Consider the following 27,785-nt stretch of genomic DNA (forward strand, 5'->3'; position numbering starts at 1 on the left):
CCGCCCGGCCCTCGCCCCTTATTGCGAGGGCGGAGGGGCGGGGCGCCCGGGAGGGTGAGCGAGGTGCGCCCCGCCCGCGACGGTCCCCGCCCCGCCCTGCCCGACGCGCGGTCGCCGCCCCTCCCCGCCCCTCCGTCCCGGGACGGTGCCCCTGCCCAGGCGCCGGGCCACCCTCCGCAGCTGGCGCTGCGCCCGCCCCCAGCCCCCGCACCTTCGCAGCGGGTGACCAGGGCCGTGGCTCCCCGCAGACCCCCATAGCCGGACCGGACCCCAGCCCCCTCCGCAACCCCCGGCACCGCGCCTGAGCCCAGACCGCGACGGCGCGTGCCAGGCCGGTCACCGCACAAAGGGGCCCTTGAGCGGGGCCCTTGAGCCGCGCCCGGTGACCTAACCGGTAGCCTGCCCCTTCGGGTCCCCTCGGGGGAGGGGTGGTCTGAAGACGCGCTGGGTAGGCAGGAGGCCAGTTTCTGGGCGGGGCCTGGGTGCCGGACGGTGGGTGCCAGGGCCAGCAGGTTATCTCCTGCTCCAGGTGTCAGGCCTGCCCAGGGATCAGGCGACTGAGTTCAACTCAAGCGGGTGGGCCAGCCTGGCAGGGCAATGGTGTGGCTAGCCTCTGGCTTGTGGGGAGGAGCTCCAGGTCACCCCTGGGGGGACCGTCAACAGATCTCAGAGCAGACCCAGGTTGTAACACCAAGTTTCCATCGTTCACGAGTGCCCTCCACTTGCGGCCTGGGCCTGAGTTTGCCACCATTGACCAGTGGCCTCACACGTGGTGCCTGGAGGCCTTCAAAAGGTTGTTGTCAGCCTCTGCCCTATTTCAGATGCTGGGCGTCTATTGCTGAAATGTTTCGTTTAAGTCCCCAAACTGCTATTTTGGGTGACAAGTACAAATCGCCCATCGCAGGGTGACTGGGGGGCGTCAGGCCCAGAGGGACGAGGGCTTCCCTGTGGAGAGAGGAGCCTGGGCACAGGCGTTCTCACTCTTCACAAGGGGCGCGTCCCTTCCCCTGGGCTACACCCATGTGTGTTTCACAGCAAAGCCTGTGGCCCAAATCCCTCCGCACAGGGAAGCCCCGCAGGCTGAAGTGCATGGGGCTGCAAGAGTCGGACACAGCTGAGCGACCGAGCCACCGAACAAAAGTAAACACCTCCAGCCATCTGCATCAAGTCCACGAGCGTCTCTCCTTCTGACCTTGGAGGAGGCCCGAGCATGCTCCCCCGCCTTGGGGAGGAGGGGTGAGCCCTGGCACCACTGGGCCCGGGCTGGCCATGGGGCTGACAGACTCGGAAGAGGAGGTTTCGGGGGGTCAGGTGGGCCCAGGACCGCCAGCGCTGTCGCGGGGTCCCTGGTTTCTCAGCTGGAGGCCCCAGGGGGCTCCTGCTGAGGCGTGAATCCTGTCCTCAGAACCCCCGCCGCAGACAGCGCGGCTTTGCCCGAGGCCCTGTAGCTGCCAGCCGCCAGCACTGCCAAGGTGGCACCACCCACCCCTCAGATGCCTTCCCCAGCATTTCCCATGACTCAGTCACGCGTTTATGGGCTCCTGCGTTCGCCGCCCCTCTCCTCCGCCTCCCCGGGTGCTGCACTGATGCCCGAGAGAACGGGGCCTGGCCACGAGCAGCCTCCAGGACCAGCGCTCCCCCACACGATAGAGGTGGTGGGCAGAGGCCAGCCCGGGCCCTGTACCCCCGCCCGCCGCCCCTGGCCCGCTGCCTTGTCCGGCTCCCAGGCGTGGTGGTCCCAGACATCACTGTTCTGTCTTTACCTTCTTCCCCAGTTCCTTCCTTCTCTGGGGAAATGTGGAAATCAAGTGTCCACTTTTGCCTCTGATTGGGAATGGGGGAAAGGGAGGCCTCAGACTCTGCTGGGTCTGAGACACATATTCAGTATTCTCCCGTGAAAGGAACTCTTTTTGTTTCTAGAAGGTGAGTCACCAGAGGATCCTCTGGGTTGGTGGAGACCCCAAGATAAGGGGTTTTCCTCTAAAATTAGCGTGCCCCCCTCAGGGAGCACTAGCATGTGGGGCAGGGGGGTGCCAGCATCCTGCGTGACCCTCTCGGGGTGCCCCACATCCCCGCAAGCACCCAGGGAAGGCGCCCACCCCACCACCCCTGGCCGGATGACGGCTGAGGCCTCCTAGGCGTCTGCCAGGGCCCAGCCGAGCAGCACATAACACCAGGTGACCATCTGGCCTGAACCCACCCTGCCACAGGGGTCGGCAGGGTGCGGGGGTGGCACTGGGCCTGTCGACCCACCTGCTCGTCCAGTCCTGGCCTCAGGGGTGGGGCCCTGAGGTCCCTGGGTTGGCCTTGGCTCGGGTGGGGCCTCCGGAGGGAAGGGCTGGGCCTCTGCATTTCTGAAGGCCGATGTCACCCCTCCTGGCCAAGCGACATCTTTGAGCTCCAAACAGATGGCTAAGCTCCAAGCTTCCCGAGCCTCAGTTTCTTCCTCTGGGCCCTTCTCCAGGCCTCTCCCAACTCTGCCTCTGGCACCAGGAGGTGGATTCCTGTCCCTTCAAACCTGCCCAGGAAAAACAAGCCAGGATGCAGAAGCCAGGAGGGGACAAAGGCTCAGAGTTACACGAGATCAGGGACAGCGTGGACCAGGGGCAGCGCACCCAGTCGGGGGCACCGGGAGGAGCCCCCCCTTCCACTTTCTGGGGGAGCATCTCCAGGGGGCTGGCCCTCCTAGGGAGAAGCTCTTTGGGAGGAAGGTAAGCGGGGAGGGCACAGCCCAGCCTGTGGAAGGAGGTGCCCGCTGGAGGGGAGGGTGCTCAGGCGAGCCTGCCAGGGCCTGTGTGTGTGGGGCCCTCTTGGTGGGTGTGCCACACCCACCCCCCCCCACTGGTAAATAAAGAAGCCTGTGACTCTTTCATGGGCTTGCACTTAAAAATAGATGAGACCAGGCCTCTGGGCCCGATTCCCAGGTCTCTGCCATGCTGGGCGGTGCTGGGCCCACAGGCTCCCCAGGGAGGGGGTGAGGACGGTACCACAGGCTGGGGCTCCACCGGGGTGCTCCGGGAGCCAGGCATGTGTGGCCTGTGCCCAGGGGCCAGCAGGGAGCCTCCACCTGGCTGTGGTGTCCTAGCTCCTGCGTCACAAGCCTGGGGGGTGGGGGGCTGGGAGGGTGAGCAGCAGCCTCCTCCCAGAAGGACTCTGGGCTGGGGGACAGGGTCTGAGGGGCTGTACGGGGGCAGTGACTGGGAGTGCAGGAGATGCCGCTGAACAGAGGAGGGGAGGCAAGAACCCCGGGAGCTGCCAGGGCTGGAAGCCCCCCAGGGGTGAGGCCCTTTCTGCAGCGGCCCCTCCCATCGTTGGAGAGCCGAGGGCTGTGACCCCCTCCCTGCCCCTGGCCAGCTCTCCACAAAGGTGGCGGCCCCCAATGCTCGGCCTTTCACGGCCATGACACTCATGTCCGAGTTCCAGGCTCAGGTGGGAATGGGGTCCTTGGGGTCCCATGAGAGGGACTGAACGCGGAAAGCATCAAGGAGGGGCTGCCCCAAGGATCGAGGCGGCCTCCCTGCCCCTGACATCAGCTGGTACCCAGGTCTCTGCTGGGTACACACCAGAGATGGCCTCCCCCCATCCTCCACGGGACAGACGGGGGCCCAGAAGGGCAAGAGGGCACCTGGGGGCCCCTAGCCAGCAAGATGGAGCAGGAGACGGGTTCCGGTGCTCGGGGTCAGCCCCTGGGGATAACTGCAGACCAGCCGTGCCTCTGGGCCTCGCTGTGCTCAGCCGGGCATAGGGCCCAGTGAAGGCCTGGGGCACTGGACATAAAGGGATGGCGTGAGGTGCCAGGCCCGTCCTTGGGCAGCCGCCCTCGGCCACCTCACCCGTGACCCAGCTGGCGTCCAGACTCCGTCAGCTGCCCCAGCGCTGCCCAGGCCAGCCTGGGGGACTGGACAGGGCTGGAGGCCCAGCGGGCTTCCTGCTGCCTGACGCCGCTGTCCTGGCCTCCACCACTGACCAGGGGCTGCCTCTCAGCCATGGGGCCTCGGTGGTGCCTGGCGCCTCTTGTCCCGCCTCACCGCAGGAGAAGGAGGCGGTCACGAGCCCCTAGAGAAGCCCTCCCCGCCATGGGGTGGGGGGTGTCCCCTCCACTGTGAAGGCTGGGGCTGGGGAGAGAGGGAGGGACTAGGCCTCCTCCACGCTCCCCTGCATGTGTTAGACTGAAATCCTAAATTGGCCTGCTCCCCTGACTCCTAGCCACCTGACCTGACTGAACCAGGCCAAGCAGTCCCTTCTGCCTCATTTCGTCTCCGACCCAGAGCCGCACTGCATGACCCAGGGCTGCCTGCAGCGGGGCCTGCAGGGAAGCCCCCGCCCTCCCCCAGCCAGGCCAGGCCCAGCTCGGGCCGTGGGTGCTGTGCTGACCATGTCCCGGGGTCCTGCCAGGCCCTGGGGCCCTGAGGGCAGGGCGGAGGCTGGCGCTTCCTGCTGCCACCCCCCACCTCCCCTCATCCAACCCCTGAGACCTCTCCTGGCCGCTCCCTGCTCTGTGGCTGGGGCCTGCACAAGTCACTGGTGAATGAATGAATGAAGGAGTCCTCCCTTGTAAGTCCAGAGAGGAGCACACCTGCTACCTGGCGCCCGCCAGCTCACGGGCTGCCGGGGGACACTCGAGGGCCTGACCTGTTGAGCCTGGGCCACCACCCGCAGAAAGGGACTGACGCCTAGCTCATCAGAGAAGAATCACTGGTGGAAACCACCGGCTTGCTTCTGCACCAGGATGGCCTCCAGACAACTGGGCTCGAGAGGGCGCTATCACTGACAGGAGCTGCACGTGGGCCCCAGGTAGCAATCCCATTCTGTCTGTCCAGCCTGCTCTGCGTGCCCCTGTGGAGACCCCGTCCCAGGGAGCCGGGTTTCTGAGCTCCTGCCTTCTCCCCTCTGCGAACTCACATGCAAGCATGTGAGCCAGCCGTGGAGGGCTGGCCACGTGGCGCTGAGGAGGAGCAGACCAGGGGGTGTGAGTCTCCACTCAATCATCGATGTTCTGTCACTCAGGCGTGTCCGACTCTGCGACCCCACGGATTGAAGCACACCGGGCTTCCCTGTCCTTCACTATCTCCCGGAGTTTGCTCAAATTCATGTCCGTTGAGTCAGTGATGCCCTCCAACCATCTCATCCTCTGTTGCCCTCTTCTCCTCCTGCCCTCAACCTTTCCCAGCATCAGGGTCTTTTCCAATGAGGCCGTTCTTCGCATCAGGTGGCCAAAGTATTGGAGCTTCAGTTTCAGCATCAATCCTTCCAGTGAATATTCAGGGTTGCTTTCCTTTAGGATTGACCGATTTGATCTCCTTGCTGTCCAAGGGACTCTCAAGACTCTTCTCCAGCACCACAGTTCAAAAGCATCAGTTTTTTGGCCCTCGGCCTTCTTTATGGTCCAACTCTCACATCTGTCCGTGCGTGACAGTGAAACTCAAGGTGAATCCATGACCTAAACATGACCAGTGACACTCCTGTGCTGCCACAGGGGCCATGATGGAAGTGGAAGCCTGGCAGGTGGGGATGAGGCAGAGGCCCTGGGTGACGAGGGAAGGAGAGACACAGCCCAGGACCTCCTGGCACAGTTACGCAGGCTGTGCACTGCACAAGTCTAGAGCATTCCAACAACTCGAACTATAGCAGCCGACCCTCCCAGAGTGAGCAGACCCAGTTCTCTGGCCTCTGACCCTCGCCTCCCCCTTCATCACTCAGAATGTATTCAGTCAGTCAGTCGTGTCTAATTCTCTGAGACCCCATGGACTGTAGCCCACCAGGCTTCTCTTGTCCGTGGGATTTCTAAGGCAAAAATTCTAAGGGTTGCCATTTCCTTCTCCAGGGGATCTTCCCGACCCAGGGACCGAGCCTGCGTCTCTTGCAGATTCTTTACCACTAGCGCCACCTGGGATTTTACCATTTGGAGACCTGGATAAATGAATCCCTAATCAAAGTCATTGGGTCCTGCCACCTCTGGGTGGGAGGTTAGAGGCAAGTTTCTGGAGCTCAGTCTAACACACCCAGGGGCCCCACCCTGCCTGGATGCCAGCCAGCACCGCCCTGAGTCACTGTGCAGCGCGGGTGTGGTTTCCCGGTGCCCCAGCCAGACATGCGTCCCTGAGCTGATGAAGCTGGAGCCCGGCTGCAGCCCCGCCTTCCCCGCCCTTGCCTGTGCTGCCCCAGGACCAGGCAGCAGACCCGGGCACTGGGGAGACCTGAACCGCAGGTCAGCAAGGAGTAAGCACTTTTCAGGACAAGTATGTCCCAGGAGAAGACGCTTGAGGGTCCATTGGACTTCAAGGAGATCAAACTGGTCCATCCTAAAGGAAATCAATCCTGAATATTCATTAGAAGGACTGAAGCTGAAGCTCCAATACTTTGGCCACCTGATGCAAAGAGCCAACTCGTTTGAAAAGACTCTGATCCTGGGAAAGATTGAGGGCAGGACTCGATGGACATGAGTTTGAACAAGCTCCGTACTTGGTGATGGACAGGGAGGCTTGGCGTGCTGCAGTCCATGGGGTCCCAAAGAGTGGGACACGATGGAGCGACTGAACAACGTCCCAGGTAATATTTAGAACAAACGTGTACTAAAAAATGTCATTCGTTGTTTATCTGGGATGGAAATCACACTGGGTGTCCTGTATGTTATCCGCAGAGCAGGGATAAAAGACATCCGGTACCCCAGCCCCACCCTGGTTCTCAGCCTCACTTGCCAACGGGCTCTGCGGGCGGCTGGGCAGCACTGCCCCCTAGTGGACGCAGCCCTGGCCGCAGGGTGGAGGACCTGGGGAGGGGCTCGGGCGACCCGCCCTCTCTGCTCCCATGGGGGCACACCCAACACCCCCTGCCCCCCGAGAGTTGGCCCTCCCCAGGTTGGCTGCCCCAGCGAAGGGTACAGTGGTTGGCCCAGGACAGCCAGCAGGCTGGGGGTCTTGGTGCTCACCCTATGGCCAAAATGGTGTCGGGGGTTTGTACAGGGTTTGGGGGCTTCCCTTCCTCCCACCCCCTGCCCACTCTGAGCTCTGTCCCCTTCCTCTGAACTCCCCACCCACCCACCTCTCCACCCGGCGTGCAGTCAGGCACAGGCTGGGAGCAGCAGCCCCAGGACACTCACCCCAACATCAGAGGCTGGGGCAACAGAGCCCCTGCGCGACGCCAAGGCCGTGGGCTCCAAGCTCTCCCTCTCCCTTCCTCCCCCTCTGTCCTCTTTCCCTGCTTCCTCCTGTCTCTGCCTCCCTCCCTTCCTCTATAAAAACAATGAAAGTTATATTCTGACCATATTGGTATAAAAAAAGTAAAAAGGAAGCCTAAAAGTTCATTATTTTCCCTTCCAATTTCTTTCTGATTTGGAGGGGAAAAAAAAAATTGAAAACACTCCCATGGGCCCCTAGAAGCTTGTGGACCCCTGGTCCTGGGCTCTGGGCCTGGCAGATGGTGGGCCCTGCTCGGGACCCAATGCAGGGGGCGGGGGTATCCTGTGGGGTCTTAGCAGCCACGAGCGGTGTGTGTGACCCCAGAAGTCCGGCGGGCCACCCCAGCTGGCAAGGAGTCCTGATAGGGGTGTGAGACCCCGCGCCTGGTCACTGGGTTCTGTAAGACCAGCTGTGCCTCCAGCTGGACCCAGCGGTGCAGCTGGACGTCCCTGGGCACTGTGAGAGGGCAGGGGCTGCAGCCCCAGGGGCCGAGGACTCCCGGGCAGGTCTGGTCACCTTGGCCTGGCCCTGAGCCCCTAGGGAGGGGGACCCCCCCCACCTGTATCAGCCCCAGAAATCCCTCTAAGACCAGCGTCCTGGGGAGGCCGCCCCCCGATCTGTTGGGCTGACGGCACTGCCGTCTGGCGTCCCTGCCGAGGGTGGCCGCGGCCACTGTGGAGGGCTGGCCGGCTCGCTCCTGTTGGTCTCTCAGCACGCAGGCTGCCCGGGGTCAGCGGGGCACTGTCGCCCCGGGCGGGAGGGGTGCGTGCAGCGTCCCCACTGGTCAGAGCCTCCCGAGGGCCTGCGTGGAGTCTGGCCCGCACTTCATGCTGCCTGGCCGGTGCAGGCAGACCCCGGGCCCCAGGGGCGCCTCAGGAGCACTCTGCCTCTGCCCTGCAGCCCCCGCAGCGCTGCCGGTGGGCCTGTTTTCCCACCACCTCCTTAAGGCCCCGGGCAGGAGTGCAGGCCAGCCCAAGGGAAAATGGTCGGGCTGGCCAGACAGAGTGTAAGGGGCCTGGCAGGCACCCAGCATCTGACCAGGGGGACCGCAGCCCCACCAGAACATAGTCCACACGCCACACCCTCTGGGGAGAACCTGTCCTCAGAAGACAGAGCCCCCAAGGGCGGGTTTGTGGGTTCCATTCGCCTAGAACTGCTTCTAGGCGAACCCTCCCCTTCCTGTGCCCGCTGGGCCCCGACCCTCGGAGACCAAGGAAGTTGGGGAAGCGCCCCTCCGAGTTTATCTTGGAGGAACAACTGCACAGTGAGGCCCAGACGCCCACATGGGGAGCCCGCCCCAGCCCTCTCTGCCCTTTGGGGACTGGAGTGAGCTGGCGGCCCTTGGCAGGGCTGCTCAGCACCTCCTGCAGACCCTCCAGGCACGTGGACAGTCCCTGTCCATCAGCACGCGCACCTGCACAGCTCCCCTTTCCTAGGACCACGACGCCTGTCCTTCCGTGCCTGGCGTGGCGCTGCTGGGAATGTTCAAGCGTCGAGGATCTGAAAGACCCCAGCGCGGAACACGAGCCATTCTCATGACCTGTGTTGATAACAGTCCTAACCTTACCTCCTCCAGATCCTCACTGTCGAGCCGGTTGAAGCCCGGAAGCAGGGAGGGGGGAGAAGTGAACAAGGATGGGACAGGGAGGACTCGGGAGAGAAGGTGGGGCAAGGCCCTCCGCCGGGCTCATCCTTCGCACAGAGGGTCTTAGACGTTCGTTGTAAAAGATACACGTGGGGCTTCCCTGGTGATCCAGTAGCTAAGACTCTGCCTTCCAATGCAGGGCGTGTGGGCTCAATCCCTGGTCGGGAAGCTAAGATCTCACATACTGTGTGACGTGGCCCCCAAAAAAGCACAGGTAATAAATGCACATTTCTATCCATGAATGGAATAATAATACATGGGCCATCTATACCATGGGGTACTAGTCGGCCATGAGAAGAAATGAATTTCTGACCACGTTACCCCATACAGGAACACCCGGAACTAAGGGAAAGAAGCAAGACAAAAAGGGGTGTATAGTGCACGTGCGTGCGTGCGTGCGTGCCCGCGTGCGTGCATGCGTGCCTGCGCGCGCGTGTGTGAAGTCAATGCGGTCGTGTCTCTCTGTGACCCTGGGGACTGTAGCCCGCCAGGCTCCTCTGTCCATGGGGATTCTCCAGGCAAGAGTACTGGAGTGGGTTTCTGTGCCATCCCCCGGGGATGTATACTGTGATTCCCCTTGTATAAAATATCCAGAAGAGAAGGGTTTTGAGAGACAGAAATCCGATTGGTGGGTGACAGGGGCCGGGGTGGGGGAAATCAGGAGTCACTCTTGTGGGGTACTTGGGTTTCTTTTCGGGGGGATGGAAACGTTCTGGAATCAGATAGACCCGTGGATTGCCCAACACTGTGCATGTACTAAATGCCACTCAACTGTACAATTTAAAACAATTAAATTTACAGCATATGAATTTCACCTCAGTAAGAAAAGATACAGGTGGGTAAGAATGAATCAAAGTCACCTGTGACCTCAGCATCCAACTGATGTTATCACTGTAGCATGGCTTTCCAGATTTTAGGATTTTTTTTTATTATTGTGTATACACCCATCAGCGTATATCTGCATACCTCTGGGTAGCTCACACAACTGGGGCCACACTCCCCCCACGCTTTGTCACTGGTTTTCTCAGGAGATCTGGAGTTCTCAGCTGTATTCTCGGGGATCCACAAGTCCTAAGTGAAGTTTTACTAAATATTGTGTTTTCATTTGGATGATAGGTAAATGAACTTGTCTAAACATCTGTAGGCTTCCCAGGTGGTGCTAGTGGTAAAGAACCCACCTGCCAATACAGGAGACATAGAGATGCAAGTTCAATCCCTGGGTTGGGAAGATCCCCTGGAGGAGGGCATGGCAACCCACACCAGCATTCTTGCCTGGAGAATCCCAAGGACAGAGGAGCCTGGAGGGCTATCGCATCGTCAAGAGTCAGACATGCACACATGCAAACATCAATAAAGATAAGCTTCCTTTTGGCATTGGAAATACTGGTTTCCCCCCAAATCTTGGCTGTCTTGAGGGTGCGGATGCAGGCTGCGGCCTCCCTGCAGGGGTTGGGCAGACCCCGGGCCCTGGAGGACGTGCCTCTCCTGAGAAGCGTCCAGCGTTCGGGGCCTGGGGCTGTGGCGCTGTCTCAAGGTTTGCACAGGACTGTCGCCTGAATGGACCTTCATTTGTTTATGTGACCAGTCACCTCTCGGAGGGCATGGGGATGTCCTGAACTCTCTCTGAACAAGGCTGGGTGAGTGACCAGCTAGGTCTTCACCCCCTTCCTGAATGATTAACTCAGGACAGGTTCCAGCAGGTGACATTTCTGGGTCAAAGGTTTTTAACCACTTAACCACCTTCTTTCCACGGTAACTCAGCATGGAGCCCCCACCCGGGTAGCTGGGGAGGAGACCTGCCATCCCCGCTCCAGGGGGCCTCTGATGGCGAAGGGGCAGGCCCTGGGCAGCACCAACTGTGAGAATGTGGGAGCCACAGTCCCAGGGGGGTTAGCCCCTGCCTGTTTCCCTCCCCGCCTCCTGGCAGCAGACTGTCCTCAGCTGACGCTCACCCCTCTCCATTCTTCTTCCAGTCCCCCCGAACACATCTGCTGGATTTCCATTTGTTGCAGGAAAGGGGACCCCTTCCAGGGCCCGAGAGTGAGCTCTTGTCTAACACTGGGAAATGAATTGTCCGAGGAGACACACATGCTCACACATGCTCCTTTATTGGGAAGGGGCGCTCAGGCAGAGAGCAGGAGGGTGAGGGGACCCAGGTGGACTGCTCTGACATGTGGCTCGAAGGCTCAGGTTTATTGATGATGGGATTAGTTTCCAGGTTGTCTCTGGCAATCTTTCTGATCCAGGGTCCTTCCTAGCGGTGCACGCATTGTTCAGCCCAGGTGGATTCCAGTGAGAAGGATTCTGGGAGGTGGTGGGACATGTGGCATCTCCTTTTGACCTTTCCTGAACTCTTCTGGCTGGTGGTGGCTAGTTAGTTTAGGGTTCCTACCAGGACCTCCTGTCGTGAAATAACTCACGCAGATAGTTACTATGCTGCCCGGCCTGGCCCCATCACGGCAGCATGAAGCTTTGAGAGGGTGCTCATCTTCACGACCCAGGCTGGCTGGCTATACAGCGTGGAGGAACAGTCCCCTGTCTTAGGGCTCCTGTGAGAACCTGCTGGGAAATACACCCCATTGGTTGGGGTCACACTAAGAAAAGTTCTGCACTGGATCTAACCTCAGCGTCTCCTGCTGTGGTTTAATCCCCTCATAGCCTCCCTGTGAAGACCTGACTCATCCTCAGGGCTAAGTGATGCAGGCTCCCAGGGGGCCCCCGGACCCTCACTCCCGGCACAGGGGGAATGCTGCTGTGTGACTTCCAGGGACCTCTGCCCCGACCTGGCACTCGGATCGCAGGCTGCCATGCTGTGAGCACGCTCAAGCAGCCCCAAGGAGAGGTCGGCCTTGCCGGGAACTGACTTCCAGCCAGCACCACCCCGCCAGCACCACCCCAGCTTAAGCCTTCGAAGGACTGAGAGCCTGGCTTTGCAGAGACCCTGGACCGGAAACGAACACATGGCTGAGCGGCTCCGGAGTCCTGACCCACCAAAGCGTTCACTGCTCTGAGCTGCTGGGCGTGGGTGCTTTGTTACGTGGCAGCAGATCACGGATACAAGATGCTTTTGCAACTAGATGCATGGAAACGAATTAAAAAAAATGTTTTTTAAAAAAGAATTCATAGAGAGAGTATCCTGGGAAGAAGAACAAGAAGGCGTCCAAAAGGCATTCTGAAAAGAATCCCTCAGGGATGTCCCTGGTGGCCCAGTGGCTAAGCCTCTGAGCTCCCAATGCAGGGGGCCTGGGTTCAATCCCTGGTTGGGGAATTAGGTCCCATGTGCCACAACTGAAGATTCTGCATGCCACCTCCAAGACCCGGTGCAGCCAAACATAAATAAAAATAAATACTTTTAAAAGAGTATGATATGTAATTAATAAACCACAAAGGAGAAATGGCCAATGAACATAAGAAAAAAAAAAAAAAAAAAACACCTCCCTCAGCATCTGGAAAATAAGATCCCTCCAAACTACAGGGCAGGAGCCAGAAGATGCCTGGGACCATCCCCACCAGCTGCACCTCTCCAAGGCCCCTGCTGCAAGCCACATTCCAGGTACAGAACTTTCTCTTTCTTGAAAGCACCCCCTGTAACAAATTACCACAAAGGATAACTTTAAAATGACAGAAATTTAGTCTGCACGTTCTGCAGTCCAGAAGTCCAAAATCCTGGTGTGGAGGGCCACTCCCCACAGGCTCCGGGGTAGGGTCCTCCCCGCTGCCAGCTCCCTTGGCGCGGACAGCATAGCCCCCTCTGCCCCATCTCCTCCCCATTTCCCTCTGTCCTCTCTGCACGTCTCCCATGAGGACACTGCCACTGCATTCGTCCTCCGCCTCCACCCCAAGAAAACCCAAGCTGGTCTCTTCTTCTCGAGATCTTGATTACGTTGCAAGGCTCCTTTTTCTGAATAAGATCCCATCCACAGGGTCCAGGGGTGAGAATGTGAACACATCTCTTTTGCGGCCACTATTCAGCTCACTGCGGGCAGTGCACCAGACACGCAAGGGAGCCTCCCCCTGCCCCCGCAAAAAACTGGGTCATGGGACTCAAGAAGCAGAAGTCTCCAAGACCTCGAAGACGCCTGCCACTGTGCCCTGAGCCCTGTGCCTCCAGCTCTGTGGGGCCCCTGTCTGCACAGGCACAGTCCCTCTCAGCAGCCTAGAGTGAGATCCACAGGATTCCCATAGGTTTAGTTCAGTTCAGTCGCTCAGTCGTGTCCACAGCACGCCAGGCCTCCCTGTCCATCACCAACTCCCGGAGTTTATTCAAACTCATGTCCATCGAGTCAGTGATGCCATCCAGCCATCTCATCCTCTGTCATCCCCTTCTCCTCCTGCCTTCAATCTTTCCCAGCATCAGGGTCTTTTCCAGTGAGTCAACTCTTCACATGAGGTGGCCAAAGTATTGGAGTTTCAGCTTCAGCATCAGTCCTTCCAATGAATATTCAAGACTGATCTCCTTCAGAATGGACTGGTTGGATCTCCTTGCAGTCCAAGGGACTCTCAAGAGTCTTCTCCAACACCACAGTTCAAAAGCATCAATTCTTCAGCACTCAGGTTTCTTCACAGTCCAACTCTCACATTCATACATGACTACTGGAAAAACCAGAGCTTTGACTGGACAGACCTCTGTTGGCAAAGTAATGTCTCTGCTTTTTAATATGCTGTCTAGGTTGGTCATAACTTTTCTTCCAAGGAACAAGTGTGTTTTAATATCATGGCTGCAGTCACCATCTGCAGTGATTTTGGAGCCCAAAAATAAAGTCAGCCACTGTTTCCACTGTTTCCCCATCTATTTCCCATGAAGTGACGGGACCAGATGCCATGATCTTAGTTTTCTGAATGTTGAGCTTTAAGCCAGCTTTTTCACTCTCCTCTTTCACTTTCATCAAGAGGCTCTTTAGTTCCTCTTCACTTCTGCCAGAAGGGTGGTGTCATCTGCACATCTGAGGTTACTGATATTTCTCCCGGCAATCTTGATTCTAGCTTGTGCTTCCTCCAGCCCGGCGTTAAGGTCAAGCAAACATGAAATCAAGATCAGATGACAAGCACGTGGCGGAGATGCAGTGCGTGAGAGAACAGAGTAACGCACATCGAATCAAGGCCCCCCCCAGGACCGACCCCAAGACGCCTGACTCGTCAGGACAACAAAGTGTAAGTGCAGAGAGAGGATGAGGGACTCACAGCCCCACTGCAGCTTCACCTGAACGGGGCAACACTTGTCATGCAATAGCAGGCTCCGCGTCCGCCCACCGCCTGCTGCCTTGGGCCTCCACGGGTTCCGCTCCCTCTGCCCGGAGTCCATCCTCTCCCTCCCCCTGTATCTTCCCCATCCATTGGGTCAGACATCACCTTCCCCAGGCCTGACCTGGGCCTGAAGGCATCCACACCTCTCAGAATATCCGCCTGGAGAGAAATGCTGACCTCAGTCCTAGGTCATCAGGACCTGGGGCAGTGGTATGATCTATGTCTGGAAGGACCCAAGCCTCCATTTCTCTGTTTTCCCCATGACATACTTGTGCCCAAGACTGAGGGGTTCCAGAAAAACACGGAGGTTAGTGGAATATGCGGCAGCTACCCTGAAAAACTATGTTTCCCAACATTCTTTGCCGCAAGAAAGGTCATGTGACTAGCCTTTGGCCAATGGGATATGAGTGGAAAGTGAAAGTGAGAGTCGCTCAGTCACCTCTGACTCTCTGTGACCCCATGGACTATACAGTTCATGGAATTCTCCAGGCCAGAATACTGGAGTGGGTAGCCTTTCCCTTCTCCAGGGGATCTGCCTGACCCAGGAATTGAACCGGGGTCTCCTGCATTGCAGGCAGATTCTTTACCAGCTGAGCTACCAGGGAAGCCGAATATGAGCAGGAGAAATATGCTTTTCTAGATCCCATCTTTAAAGGGAAGGTATGCTCTTCATGGGCTTCCCTGGTGGCTTAGATGGTAAAGGACCCACCTGCAATGTGGGAGACCTGGGTTCGATCCCTGAGTTGAGAAGATCCCCTGGAGAAGGGCATGGCAACCCACTCCAGTATTCTGGTCTGGAGAATCCCATGGACAGAGGAGCCTGGCGGGCTACAGTCCATGGGGTTGCAAAGAGTCGGACACACTGAGTGACTGAGCGCATGCTCTTCAGGTCCCCTTTGCTCTTCCTCCTTGCTGGAGTGTGGACGTGATGCTTGGAGCTGGAGCAGCCATTCTGGGCTACAAGACAGAAACCAGGTCTTGAGCAAGTCCCTGAGAAGGTGGGGTCTCCGTATTAGCCCCCAGAGGCTTGGCTGCATGCTGCACGAAAGAGAAATGCACACCTCTCTTGATCGAGCCATCTCTATTTCGGGTCCCTTGATGAAATGCGTTCTATCGTCACTGCCTCTGGCTGTTTGCTGATGTTGCTGTTTGGTCTGTGTGTTGGGGTGGATGGTGTACCCCCCAGGTTCACAGTCACCCAGAACTTCAGAGTGTGGCCTATTTGGAACTAAGGTCTCTGAAGGCTATGTGAGGACTCACGGAGGAGCTGCCCTGGTGGCTCCTGGCTCTGAGCGGTGTTGTGTGTTCAGTTCCATTTGCAGCCTGAAATGGTCCCTCTTGGGCTCCCCTGGTGGCTCAGTGGTAAAGAATCTGCCTGCAGTGCAGGAGACCCGAGTTCAGTCCCTGGGTGGGGAAGATCCCCTGGAGGAGGGCATGGTGACCCACTCCAGTGTTCTTGCCCAGAGAATCCCCATGAATAGAGGAGCCTGGCGGGCTACAGTCCACAGGGTCACAAAGCACTGGAATGGCCTTCTCAAAAGTTCGCTTAGAAGACTTCTGACTCTACCTCTGTCCCCCCCTGCTGGCCCCTCCTGGCCCTCCTGCCTTAGTCAGGCAGCTCAGCACTGAATATGACTGTCCCCAAAGAGGGACACCTGTCATTGGTCACCATGGCAATGACCAGAATGAAAGGTGGGGTGGGGCTCTATAGATTCTTTGGGGATAACCAGGATCTGACCCCGATCCTAACCCTAAACAGGCCCTCCTGAGAAGATGCCCCTCTCTTCTTCTAAGAGGACCCTTTAGCCAGCCTGGATGGTCCACAAGGGGATCAAGGTGATGAAAACTTAATTCTGGTCCCGCCATATGGATGCTCCTAGGAGCCCATCCCAGTCTTCAATCCAAGTATCACTACCATTTGGTTGAAGACATCCGGTATCTGAGGGTAGACCGCATGGTCCAAATTGCGGAGCAGAGTGGGTCTCCATAAGTTTTGTCGAAGTGCCCCTGTTGGGAATTCCCTGGTGGTTCAGTGGTTAGGACTCAGCACTTTCACTGCTGAAGGCCTGGGTTCAATCCCTGAGCTGGGCAACTGAAATCCTGCAAGCTGCGTGAGGCGGCCAAAAAAAAAATAAATTAAAATGCCCATGTCTCTTTTGCACTCTTGAGGGTCCCTTGGACGGAAAGGAGATCAAACACTTTAGTCAACACTAAAGGAAATCAACTCTGAATATTCATTGGAACGACTGATGCTGAAGCTGAAGCTCCAATACTTTGGCCACCTGATGCAAAGAACTGACTCACTGGAAAAGACCCTGATGCTGGGAAAGGCTGAAGGCAAGAGGAGAAGGGCAGCAGAGGATGAGATGGCTGGATAGAATCACCGACTCAATGGACATAAATTTGAGCAAGGTCTGGGAAGACAGTGGAGGACAGAGGAGCCTGGCGTGCTGTAGTCCATGGGGTTGCAGAGTGGGACACGACTTAGTGACTGAACAATGAACAACTTTTGCACCAGACCTGTGTCAACTGGGTCCCTATTAGGAGACAAAAGCCACATGGCAATCTGAACAGGGAAGGTTTTGCTTCAAGAATTACTGACTGCAAAGGCAGATGGAAGTAAAGAGCAGACAGAAGTAACCTGCAGGGAATTCCCTGGTGGTCCACTGGTTAGCGCGCCATGCTTTTACTGCCAAAGACCCAGATTCGATCCCTGGTTGGGGAACTAAGATCCTGCAAGCCACACAGCACAGCCAAAAAAGAAAGAGAGCAAAGTACCATGGTGGGCTGAGCCCCCACTCCCAGGCTGAGATCTTGCCGGGAGAGCCCAGCTGCGACTTACGGGACAGCAGAGAAGTCACTGTGGTGCTGGCAGAATTGCAGGAAATCTGCCCTCTGGAGATTGCTGGAAACCACTGTCCTGGAGCTGGGAAGGTTGCTTGCAGGGCGGTGTCTCCGCAGCGACAGTCTGCTACAAAACCATCCCAGGGCTCATCTTTTCAACAAAAGTGCGAGAACAATTGGATGTCCACGTGTAGAAACCCCCAAACCCCAAGCCAGAACACTGCCTTGATCCATGTACTGAGTCATGCCCAACTCTGTGCGACCTTATGGACTGCAGCCCACCAGGCTCCTCTGTCCACGGAATCCTCCAGGCAAGAATACTGGAGTGGGTTGCCGTGCTCTCCTCCGGGGATCTTCCTGACCTGGGGATCGAACTCACATCTCTTGCATCTCCTACTTTGACAGGCATATTCTTTACCACTAGCGCCACCTGGGAAGCCCTGTACCAAAATGAGCTCAACTGAATCACTGACCCAAACGTGAAACCTAACACTATGAAACTCCTAGAAGAAAACAGAAGGAAATCTTTGTGACCCTGGGTTGAGTTAGGCAAAGACTTCTTAGATTTGACAGGCACAGACAAATAAAAGGAAAAAATGGACAAACTGGACCTCATCCAAATTAAGAACGTGCAGGACTTCCCTGGTGGCTCAGTGGATGGCAGTATGCCTGTCAATGCAGGGGACACTGCTTGGACCCCTGGTCCGGGAAGATCCCACACGCCGCGGGGCAACTCAGACCTTGAGCCACACCTTCTGAGCCTGGGCTCGAACCCTCGAGCCACAACTGCCGAGGTCTGTGCACCTAGAGCCTGCGCTCTTCAACAGGAGAAGCTGCTGTGATGAGAATCCTGTGCCCGGCCATGAAGAGTCGCCCCCGCTGGCTGCAACTAAAGAAAAAACTCAACAAAGAAGCAATACCAAAAAAAAAAATAATAATAATAAGTTGGGCAAAAAGTTTGCATAGATGCTTTGCCAAAGAATATATACAGGCTGCAACTAAGTATGTAAGAAGTAGCCAACATCAATAGCCTTGGGGGAAATGCGAATAACCACAAAGAAAGTGCACTTACAGGCTCCCCATGGAATGGCTAGAATTTTGAAAGGGTTGATACCAAGTGCCGATGGGAAAGTGGAGTGACCAGAACTCCCACACGCCGGGAATGTAAAGGGTGCCTACGCCTACCACGGCATCCCCAGCCTGTATCACCTCAGGGAAAAGGCATGTCCTTCGCACAGAACCTCGAGTTCTGACTTGACGGCGGCTCTGCTCCTGATGTCCCAAGCCAGGACCAACTCCAAGGGCCTTCAGGAGGTGACTGACTGGCTGATCAAGTTGGTGCCTGGTGCCCGCGCTGGCAAAGAGGGGTGCTGAGCGTCCAGGCCTCTGCCCAGGGACAGAGGCCAGACCTGGGGGCTGCGGCCGCTTTGTTGCATTTTTGTGTCGTGCAGGGGACGAGCCGCAGCGGGGCCCGGGGCGGGGGAGCCTGGAAGAAAGTGGGGCCCGAACTGCTCTGCAGCCTGCAAGTGGTGGTGCCCACGGGCTGTGTGTGCAAACACCGGCAGAGCCGCACGGTGCAAGAGTGCGCTTTACTCTCTTTAAAAAGCGGGAGAAAGAGGCCAATGCTGCCGCAGTATCCACTGCCCCTCCAGGCCCTGTGATCGGCGCAGGACCCCACTAGGGCCCCCCATGACTCGTCCCGGGCCCAGGCGCCTCCCGCGCCCCGCGCGTCCGCCCCTGCCCCGGGGGACCTCCGCAGGCTGCCCGGCTCCATCACCCGCCTCTCCTCCTCCGAGGGCCGCGCGACGGCCCCCGCCGTGCAGTCCCCTCCCATGGCGGCCGCGCGGGCGACCGGGGCTTGCACGCAGGGGCTTGTCTGCGCCGCCGGGGGCCGGCGGGGGGCGCGGGAGGGCGGGGCCTCGGCGCCCTCCCCCTTCCCGCCGGGGCGCGGCGGGGGGGCGACGGGGCGGAGGCGGGGCCGCGGGCACCTCCCCCGGCCCTCCCTCCCTCCCCGCCGCGCGACCCCGCGCCGCCCGCCTGGCGGCCACGCGCCCTCGCGCGCCTTGGCTCCCCGCCTCCCCCCGCCGCGCGCCCCCGCCGCGCCCCCTCCCCGCGCACCCGCCGGGCCGTCAGAAGCGAGCGCTCTGGCGCGGACGCGGGGCGGGGAGGAGGCGCGGCGGCCGATGCGGGCGCGCCGGCCCGCGGGGCTGAGGCCGAGCGGAGGCGAGCCGGGCCCGCGCACGGCCCGCGCCCACCATGCGGCGGCTGCGGCGCCTGGCGCACCTGGTGCTCTTCTGCCCCTTCTCCAAGGGCCTGCAGGTAGGCGCGCCCCCACCCCTCCCGCCCTGGGGCCTGGGCCGCGGCGGGGTCGCGCGGCATCCAGCCCGGGGACCCTGGGCGGATTCCGGACTCAAGGTCGCTGAGGGCCCGGGTGCGTGGTCCCTGGGGGGCCGGGGGCAGGCAGGGCCCGGGGTGGAGGTTGCCGATCGGGTGAGCGCATGCTGCGGGGTTGGCCCCAGTGCCTCTGGAGCTGCAGAAGGCCCCCGCTCCGCCGCGGGCCGGAGCTGCTCCCGCAGGCCCCGAAGCCACACCAGGTCCTCCCCGCTTTCCTCTACTTAGGAGACCAGGTTTGTCTTTCTGTGATGGAAAACTTGGGACCCGTAGAAGCACCCTAAGAAGGGCATACCCTCCCCCTGGGTCATCCCCCAGCCAGCCCGAGATGAAGAGTGTGCCCTGACCCCACAGTGACCTTGGACAGATCCCCGTCCCTCTCGGGACCCTGCTGTCTGCAGGGGAGGCCCAGGATGCTTTGGGGGCCGGCTACCGCGATCCCTGTCATGACTGCTTGGGGTGGTCTGAGCCGGGCTGAATTCGAGCCTCAAATTATTCAGGCCAACCTGCCACCTTCACGACCCCAGGCCCTGGGCAGAAGGAGACAGCGCTGGTCAGACCCGCACCTCCCTGGGGTCCCCTCTGGGGAGAAGGGTGGGAGCCAGGTAATGCCCGCAGGGGTCTGCGCCAGAAGCCCTCCTGCCATCCAGGGGTCTTGGGGGGGTCGTGGACTCCACCCAGCTCTGGGTCGGGTGGGAGCTGAGGGTCTGTGGCCTCCCCCCACGCTGGGAGGTGGGGGTGCAGTGGCCCCATCCTGAGGAAAAGGCCTTGACCGAGGAGGCCAGTGTGGCGGGTCTCGGACTGGGGGTGTCAGGCCTCTGAGCTCAGCCTGGGAATGGCAGATGAGCCTGGACAGGAGAGGTGATGGGTTCCCAATGGCTTGGGTTGGTTCCCAGACACCCCCACCTTAATGAGAGGAGACACGCTGAGCCTCATTTTACCGCCTGTGAAACACTCCTGCGTTGGAGGTGAGGGGTGGAGGCCACGGTGTACTTGGGCCCCTGGCCCCCGAGGCTGCCGGTCATCATGCTGTGTCCCCCGAGTGACCCCCAAAGTGCTCCACTAGGAGCCGGGCAGGCTGGGGGGTGCGGGGAGCCGCCGGCCAGGGCGCACTGAGTGAGCTTCCCCTGTCCTGTGGGCATGCTCACCCGTGGGCGTCAGGATGCCCAGGGGCAGGGCAGGGCAGGGGGTAGGGGCCGGGACTCCCCTCGGAGGAAGTGCCTGCCTGCGATCAGGGCCTGGGGGTCGCTCAGAGCTTGGCACTGGGGACGGTGTCCATGGAGCGGGGCCGCCGCGGGAAGGCCAGAGCCGGAGGGGCTCTGGCGGGAGCGTGGGCTGTGTCCGAGGTGGGCCCTGCGGTCAGGCCGTGAACCTGGGTCTGGCCCAGGTCAGCCCCTGGGGCCAGTGCAGGCGACAGCCTGCTCTCCTCCCGTCTGTTCCCCCAGGACCCCCGGCACGGGCTCCCAGAGGCCCTGCCCGCCTCGTGGTCACCCGTGGTTGGAAGTGCTCTGACCTCGTCCTGCCCCAGCCGCGCCCCTGGCTCCCCGGTCCCCCACCCGCTGGTCTGCTTTCCTGTTTTTCCCTTTGAACAAAACTTGCGGAAACAGATGTGGTGGCAGGGCCAGTGGGCCTGTGACCCAGCCCTGCGACTGGCCAGGGCCACCCCAGGCCTCCGCAGCTCCGAGCTGCGCCTGCCGCAGCGCCTTCCGGGGCGGCCGGCCGAGGGAGTTGGCCAGAGAAGCAGGAGGGGAGGACCCTGCCTCTCCTGGAGGAACCATAAAAACAGCTGCCTGAGCTGAGCCTGGAGGCCTTGCCCCGTCCTCAGGGCAGAGCCGCCGGCCCCATTTCTGGGCCCCAGCCTCCAGGTTATGAGAAACCCAGGGCTGACCAGGACTGGAGCCGCCCCACTGACCCACGGGTGGCGGGATGTGTGACCAGTGCTGGCAGAGGCCCTGCTCCAGGGCAGGCTGGTCTGAAGCCCCCTTGCTCTCCCAGGCCCTCTTCTCTAGGGCTCAGCTGCCCCGGTCAGGGTGTCTGAGCTCTTGCACGGGGCAGCGCCTGGTAGCCCTGGCCCATCAGCTGACCGCCGCTGGGCAGCAGCCATCGAGGCCGTGATTTGCCAGGACGGGGGTGGGGAAGGAAGCTGATGCTTCTGCAGTCGCGGCTTGGGGGCTGGATGGGAGACAGTGCTCCCCAGTTCCTACAGGGCTCTGGGTCCCCCCCACCCTATGATTCCACTCGTCAGCCGGGGAGACCTGGCCAAGGGACCAAGCCCTCCAGAGAAGCAGTTCCTGGCCCACCCCACGCTCGTGGGACGAAGCCTCTGGCTGAGTATCTTAGTTATCTCTTCTCCATTATGGTAAATTGCACATCGCGTGAATTTAGCATCTTAACCATTTTTTAAGTGCACCATTCAAGGGCATTAAACACATCCCCGTTGTTGAGCCACCACCACCAGCTGTCTCTAGAACTCGTTTCATCTTCCCAAACTCAAGCACTCAAGCTCTGTCCCCTTCAAACACTCGCTCGCCATCCTGGGCAGGCCCCCCCTTTCTCCCCACTGCTCCCCGTTGTCCCCACCCTTCTTGTGTCTGTGGATCTGAGTCCTCTAGGTTGTTGGATGGGTGGAGTCACACAAGATCTGTCTTGTGTCTGGCTCATTTCACTGGACATGATGTCCTGCTGGGTCATCCATGCCGTAGCCTGGGTCAGAGTTCTTTGCCTTTTCATGGCTGAACACCGTTCTCTCCTGTGGATGGGCCGTATCTGGCTTGCCCGCTCCTTCGTCAGTGGGTCCGCGGGTTGTCTACCCTTTGGCTGCTGTGATGGGGGGTGTGCGAGGCTGGGTCCTGTAAAAGCTCACAGGGTGGCCGCTCCTCCGAGCCCTGTGCTCCTTGCCGGCCCTGGTCCAGCCTGAAGTCTTCCCCAGTGGGAGGAACCGTGTGCAGGGTGCCGGGCCAGGGTGAGGGGCCCGGGGTGGGGGAGCGCCTCTCCAGGCTGACCTTGTACAGAGGTTACATGTCATTATGAAATGAGGGCAGGACAGGAGGAAAAGATTGTTTCAAATCTCTTTATTCAGCAAAATAAAGAGTTGTCTACCCTAAATCCTCCTCATTTGGAATTTATTTTTCCCTGCCTGTGAGATTTCAAGGTCTGGGAGACACCAGGTCCCTGCCTTGCACCTGGAGTGGGTGCGCGCGGAGTGGGAGGGAGACACTGACTGGGGCGGGGCTTGGGGGGGGGTTGGGGTCTAGGAGGCGGGGCTGGGGTCTAGGAGGCGGGGCTTGGGCCTAGGAGGCGGGGCTTGGGTGGCTGGGGTCTAGGAGGCGGGGCTTGGGGGGGCTGAGGTCTAGGAGGCGGGGCTTGGGGAGCTGGGGTCTAGGAGGCGGGGCTGGGGTCTAGGAGGCGGGGTCTGCGCACCTAGAATGCTGTGCTTCTTCACGCCCCTCCCCCGCAGGGCCGGCTCCCAGGCCTGAGGGTCAAGTATGTCTTCCTGGTGTGGCTGGGCGTCCTCGCAGGCAGCTGGCTGGCCTACGTGCACTACTCGTCCTACGCGGAGCTCTGCCGCGGCCATGTCTGCAGAGTGGTCATCGTAAGTGTCGCCCGGGGCCGTCTGTGGGCTCCGGCCGCCCCCAGCCAGCGCTCCTGCGGTGGGCAGCCTAGAAACGGGGCTTGAGGCCCGCCCAGTGGATTCTAGGAGGGTCCGGCTGCGTCCTGCGGGGCTGTCCCTGCAGGCCGTGGCGGGGGGCGGGGGGGTGGGGGAGGGTGGTGGGGAGCCCGGGAGGAACGGGTGCCCCATGGAGCACAGGCGGGCGGCTGGGGGTGGACAGACGGATGGGTAGACAGGGCCAGCTGTAGACGTGTCCGGGGGGGCCAGGGGTCCAGCAAAGGAGGCTGCAGGGCGTGGTCTTCGGGGCCTGGGGGTGGAGACGCGCTAAGTCACCACTATGGCTGGTAGAGCAAAGCTGTGCACGTGTGTGAGGGCGCTTGTGAACCTGTGTGCGCTTGTCCACGGGAGTGCATGTGTGCCCGTGAGCCGTGCTGCACTGGCCCACGGCTCCTGCTGAAGGGCCCTGTGACTGGTGGAGGGGGAGGCGACGCCAGCCGAAGGAGCCCTGGTAACCCTCAGATGCTGATTCCGCCAGCCTCCCCGGGCAGTGGGGAGCCCTCAGCGGGCTAACGGGGTCTGAGGCATCCATGCCTGGGGGGACCCACCCCAGTGGAGCTCCTGGGGTCCTGAAGTGGGGGCAGTGGGAGACGCCTGGCCTCGAACCTGTCTCCTGGGGGGGCCTGGGGTCTCTGCTCCTCTGCAGGGTGAGGGGTGCTCTTCCTGGGGGGACTGTGTGGCACTGTGGAAGGGCTCAGCAGGCTTGTTCTGCCCAGGGTCCCGTGGGGGCCAAACTTGGGACAGTCCGGAGGTGGTCATGGAGGGGTCCAGAGCCCACGTGACAGGACTTGCGAGGGGCCCATCAATCGTAGATCGTTGGCTGGAGGCAGGCCAACACGGGCACAAGGGTGCGGCACCCAGCTGGGAGGGGCCTTGTTTCTTCCAGAAATGCTCGCTGGGGCCCTCCAGGAGTCAGACCTGAGGTGGGCGCCAGACACACGGCTCTGCCCCCAGCCTGGTGGGCTGGGGACGCGCAGGGGCAGGTGTGCATGTAGAGGGAGCCTGGCCTCTGGGCAGGGGTGGCGAGGGGTACTGCTTGGGGACCTCTTGCACCAGGCGAGGTCCCGGGCTGCCGGGTGGGTGGAGGGGTCTCTTGGGGCAGCAAGGCCTGGGAGGACACGGGGTCTGGCCAGTGGGGTGCAGTGAGCAGCTGCTCAGAGCTGGTGGGTGTTTCTGAGCACTTCTGTGTGCCCACAGCAGCGCCCCCAACATGCAGAGGACTGAGGGGCCCGGGGGGAGCACACAAGGAACGTGCCCCCCCAACCAGAGGATCTGCAGCTTCCGTCTTCCCAGAGTGCCCTGGCCTTCCCGCCAGCGCCAGAGTGGTCTCCCCGGCTGCTGGGCCGCGGGGATACCCCCTCCTTTCCCAAGAAGACCTGGCCACCTCACGGGGGTATCAGCCGTCTCCGAGAGATTCCACAGCTTGTCCAAGGTCACCCAGGGTGTGTGTGTTGGGGGGAAGGCAGGACCGGGGTCACGGACCAGGTACCCATGGACTCCAGGGTGCTCAACCGGGTCCCCATGTCAGCCCGGTTTGTAGACAGGAGACGGGCTGGGAGGGGAGGGGTCTTGCCCCGCCTGAGGCTGACGGCCAAACTGCCCACCTCAGCTTCGGTGGAAGCCCCTCCCCACCCTGGTGGGCAGCGTGGCCGGCAGGCCCCGACCCTGGCCCAGCCTGGCTGCCCGCAATGGCAGACCCCCCACGAAGGGCCTTGTGGCTCCGGGGGGCCCTGAGGGGGTCAGAGCGGACCACTGCAGTGGACGGGCTCCCCTTTTCTGTCCTGATGAACGGCTGTCGGGCTCTGAAGCCGCAGCACAGAAGCCTCCTGCCCAGTACCGTAGGTGAGTCCAGGGCCTTGGCGTTCAGGAGGCCCTGCCTCCCCGCCCCGGCACGCTCCCTTCCTGCAGGCCTGCTCCGCCAAGGGCCTGGGCACCATGGCAACAGTGATGCACATCCAGGAGTTCACCCATGCTCCAGACGCCACAAATCCCCCCGCCTCCCCACCTAGGGACCGCCCTGGGAAGGGCCTCACCTTCCGGCTCGGCTCAGCCCACACCCCCAGGACTCAGGGGGCTGCAAGGCCCTGTCTGGAGCCAGGAAGGGCCTGGTGGGGGCAGCGGCTCCTGCGGAGTTCGACCTGATTAGAGCTGCAAGCCTCTCCCTGTGGGTCTGGCTAATGAGGCGCTGCAGGCAGGCAGAGGGAGCCCTCGCTTCCCCAGGCCACTTCCTGCATCTCCCTGCTCTCCTCAGTGTGACCAGTACCGCAAGGGCATCATCTCAGGCTCCATCTGCCAGGACCTGTGCAACCTGCAGCAGGTGGAGTGGAGGACCTGCCTCTCCTCTGTGCCAGGCCAACAGGTAGGCCCGGCCGGGCTCAGCCCCTGGGGACCTGCCGCCCGCGGTGCACCCTGAGGGGGCCGTGTACACAGCGGGTCCCTGTGGTTCCGCAGGTGTACAGCGGGCTCTGGCAGGGCAAGGAGGTGACCATCAAGTGTGGCCTGGAGGAGAGCCTGAGCTGGAAGGCCGGGGCCGATGTGGCCCCCCGGCGGGAACTGGTGCTGTTTGACAAGCCCACTCGGGGCACCTCGATTAAGGAGTTCCGGGAGATGACCCTCAGCTTTCTCAAGGTCAGTTGGCTCTCCTGGGGGCGGGGGCGTGTCAAGTTCACGCCCAAGAACATGTGCACAGGGCAGGCAGCAAGCTGAATGGGGGGGTGCCACATGGGCCAGGGGATATCTGGCTAGCCCGCGGGCTCCAAGCAGACCCCACAGGCACGAGGCTCAGGGAGCACCCACAGGCATGAGAACGCGCCCAGGGCCGGAGGGCAGGGGGCAGGGGGGAGGGCATCCGTGGGGAGGAGGCCAGGGAGGAGGTGGGACCCGGGGGTGGGTGGGGCAGATGAGGGGTGAGCGACCCTCGCAGCACTCCCACCTTTGTGCGGGAAGTCCCCAGCGCTCGGAGAGAGACGCAGGTGGGCTTTCCAGGAGTGGTGAGGGGGCCTCCCCAGCGCCTTGCTGCCTGCTTCATCCTGGGGGCTGGAGGCCGGGCTCCCCCATCGGGCCGATGCGTGGCGTCAGGTGCCAAACCTGTAGCTGTGCGCCCACATCCCGCCTCCCCTCTCTCCTGGTCCCGAACCTCAGGCTAATCTGGGAGACCTTCCCTCGCTGCCCGCGCTGGTCGGCCAGGTCCTGCTCATGGCCGACTTCAACAAGGACAGCAGGGTGTCACTGGCCGAGGCCAGGTCACTGTGGGCGCTGCTGCAACGCAACGAGTTCCTGCTGCTGCTGTCCCTGCAGGGGAGGGGGCACGCCGCGCCGCTGCTGGGCCACTGCGGGGACCTGTACGTCACGGAGGGCGTCCCGCGCGGCTCGGGGCCCGCGGCCGCCCTCCCGGCCCTGCTGCGGCCGCTGCTGCCGCCTGCCCTGCACGGGGCCCTGCAGCAGTGGCTGGGGCCCGCCTGGCCCTGGCGCGCCAAGATCGCCATCGGCCTGCTGGAGTTTGTGGAGGAGCTCTTCCACGGCGCCTACGGGACCTTCTACATGTGCGAGACCACGCTGGCCAACGTGGGCTACACGGCCAAGTACGACTTCAGGATGGCTGACCTGCAGCAGGTGGCGCCCGAGGCCGCGGTGCGCCGCTTCCTGCGGGGCCGCCACTGCGAGCACAGCGCGGACTGCACCTACGGGCGCGACTGCCGGGCGCCCTGCGACACGCTCCTGCGCCAGTGCAAGGGCGACCTGGTGCAGCCCAACCTGGCCAAGGTGTGCGAGCTGCTGCGGGACTACCTGCTGCCCGGCGCCCCCGCCGGCCTGCGCGCCGAGCTGGGCAGGCAGCTGCGCACCTGCACCACGCTGAGCGGGCTGGCCAGCCAGGTGGAGGCCCACCACTCGCTGGTGCTCAGCCACCTCAAGACCCTACTCTGGAAGGAGATCTCCAACACCAAGTACACCTGAGGGCTTCGGGCCCCCGCCCCGTCCTGTACAGGCCGGCAGGCGGGCAGGGACGCCGGCTCAGGCCCACCAGCCACGCCTGCCCCCGGGCCTCTCCCCGCCTCCCACAGCACGAGGCTCTCTGCCACCAGAGCGTGGCGGCCACGCGGTTCCTGCCCCTGCACCACCACCACCTCCCCACCCCGCCCCGGGTTTTCTGGGCTCCCGACAGGACAGTGAAGCTGGCAGGAGAGAGGGAAAGACTCAGAGCCCAAGCACCAAGGGCTGGCCCTGGGACCTGCCCAGGCCGAGGTTTTGTTACTTTGGAGAACTATGTGTAAATAAAGCTTTTCTGTGAATTACTGTTCAGTCACTAAGTCGTGTTCAACTCTGCGGCCTCGTGGACCGCATGCAGCACGCCAGGCTTCCCTGTCCTTCACCATCTCCCTGAGTTTGCTCAGACTCATGTCGGTGAAGCCATCCATCTCAGCCTCTGTCGTCCCCTTCTCCTCCCACCTTCAATCTTCCCCAGCATCAGGGCCTTTTCTCACAAGTTGGCTCTTAGAATCAAGTGGCCGAAGCTTCAGTCCTTCCAACGAATATTCAGGGTTGCTTTCTGTTTACAATGACTGGCTTGAAAGCTCAGCCTTTATGGTCCAACTCACATCCGTACAAGACTGCTGGAAAAACCATAGCTTTCATTATATGGACCTTTGTCAGCAAAGTGATGTCTTTGCTTTTTAATACACTGAGTTTGTCACGGCTTTTCTTCCAAGGAGCGTCTTTAATTTCATGGCTACCATCCCTGTCCCCAGCGATTTTGGAGCCCAAGAAAATCATGTCATTGTTTCCCTATTTGCCATGAAGTGCTGGGACAGGATGCGAT

The 27,785-nt window shown here is 60.9% G+C and overlaps 1 protein-coding gene across 5 annotated transcripts; it reads left to right on the forward strand.

Annotated features, from left to right (window-relative positions):
- The first annotated feature begins 6,487 nt into the window (after nt 1-6,487).
- On the forward strand, nt 6,488-27,262 carry DIPK1B (divergent protein kinase domain 1B). Of its 5 annotated transcripts, none has more exons than XM_044926653.2 (8): nt 6,488-6,549; nt 13,807-13,974; nt 22,760-22,894; nt 23,856-23,952; nt 24,167-24,401; nt 25,221-25,328; nt 25,421-25,597; nt 26,111-27,262. In XM_044926653.2, the coding sequence occupies exons 4-8, from the start codon at nt 23,858-23,860 to the stop codon at nt 26,921-26,923; spliced, it is 1,428 nt and encodes a 475-aa protein (XP_044782588.2). In that variant the 5' UTR covers nt 6,488-6,549; nt 13,807-13,974; nt 22,760-22,894; nt 23,856-23,857; the 3' UTR covers nt 26,924-27,262. The 5 variants fall into 5 exon arrangements, with proteins under 5 accessions (XP_044782588.2, XP_045018344.1, XP_044782589.2 ...); XM_044926654.2 differs by lacking the exon at nt 6,488-6,549 and adding an exon at nt 12,233-12,376; XM_045162409.1 differs by lacking the exons at nt 23,856-23,952; nt 24,167-24,401.
- The last annotated feature ends 523 nt before the right edge of the window (nt 27,263-27,785 follow it).

Source organism: Bubalus bubalis, chromosome 12, assembly GCF_019923935.1.
Source record: "Bubalus bubalis isolate 160015118507 breed Murrah chromosome 12, NDDB_SH_1, whole genome shotgun sequence".
NCBI classification, from domain to species: Eukaryota; Metazoa; Chordata; class Mammalia; order Artiodactyla; family Bovidae; genus Bubalus; species Bubalus bubalis.

What these genes read in the sequence shown, in the direction of transcription:
- DIPK1B (XM_044926653.2), top strand. Translation starts at nt 23,858, where the DNA reads ATGCTCGCTGGGGCCCTCCAGGAGTCAGACCTGAGGTGGGCGCCAGAC. An exon ending in CCTCTGTGCCAGGCCAACAG is followed by an intron (nt 25,329 to 25,420) that starts GTAGGCCCGGCC and finishes GTGGTTCCGCAG; the next exon opens with GTGTACAGCGGGCTCTGGCA. An exon ending in TGACCCTCAGCTTTCTCAAG is followed by an intron (nt 25,598 to 26,110) that starts GTCAGTTGGCTC and finishes CCCGAACCTCAG; the next exon opens with GCTAATCTGGGAGACCTTCC.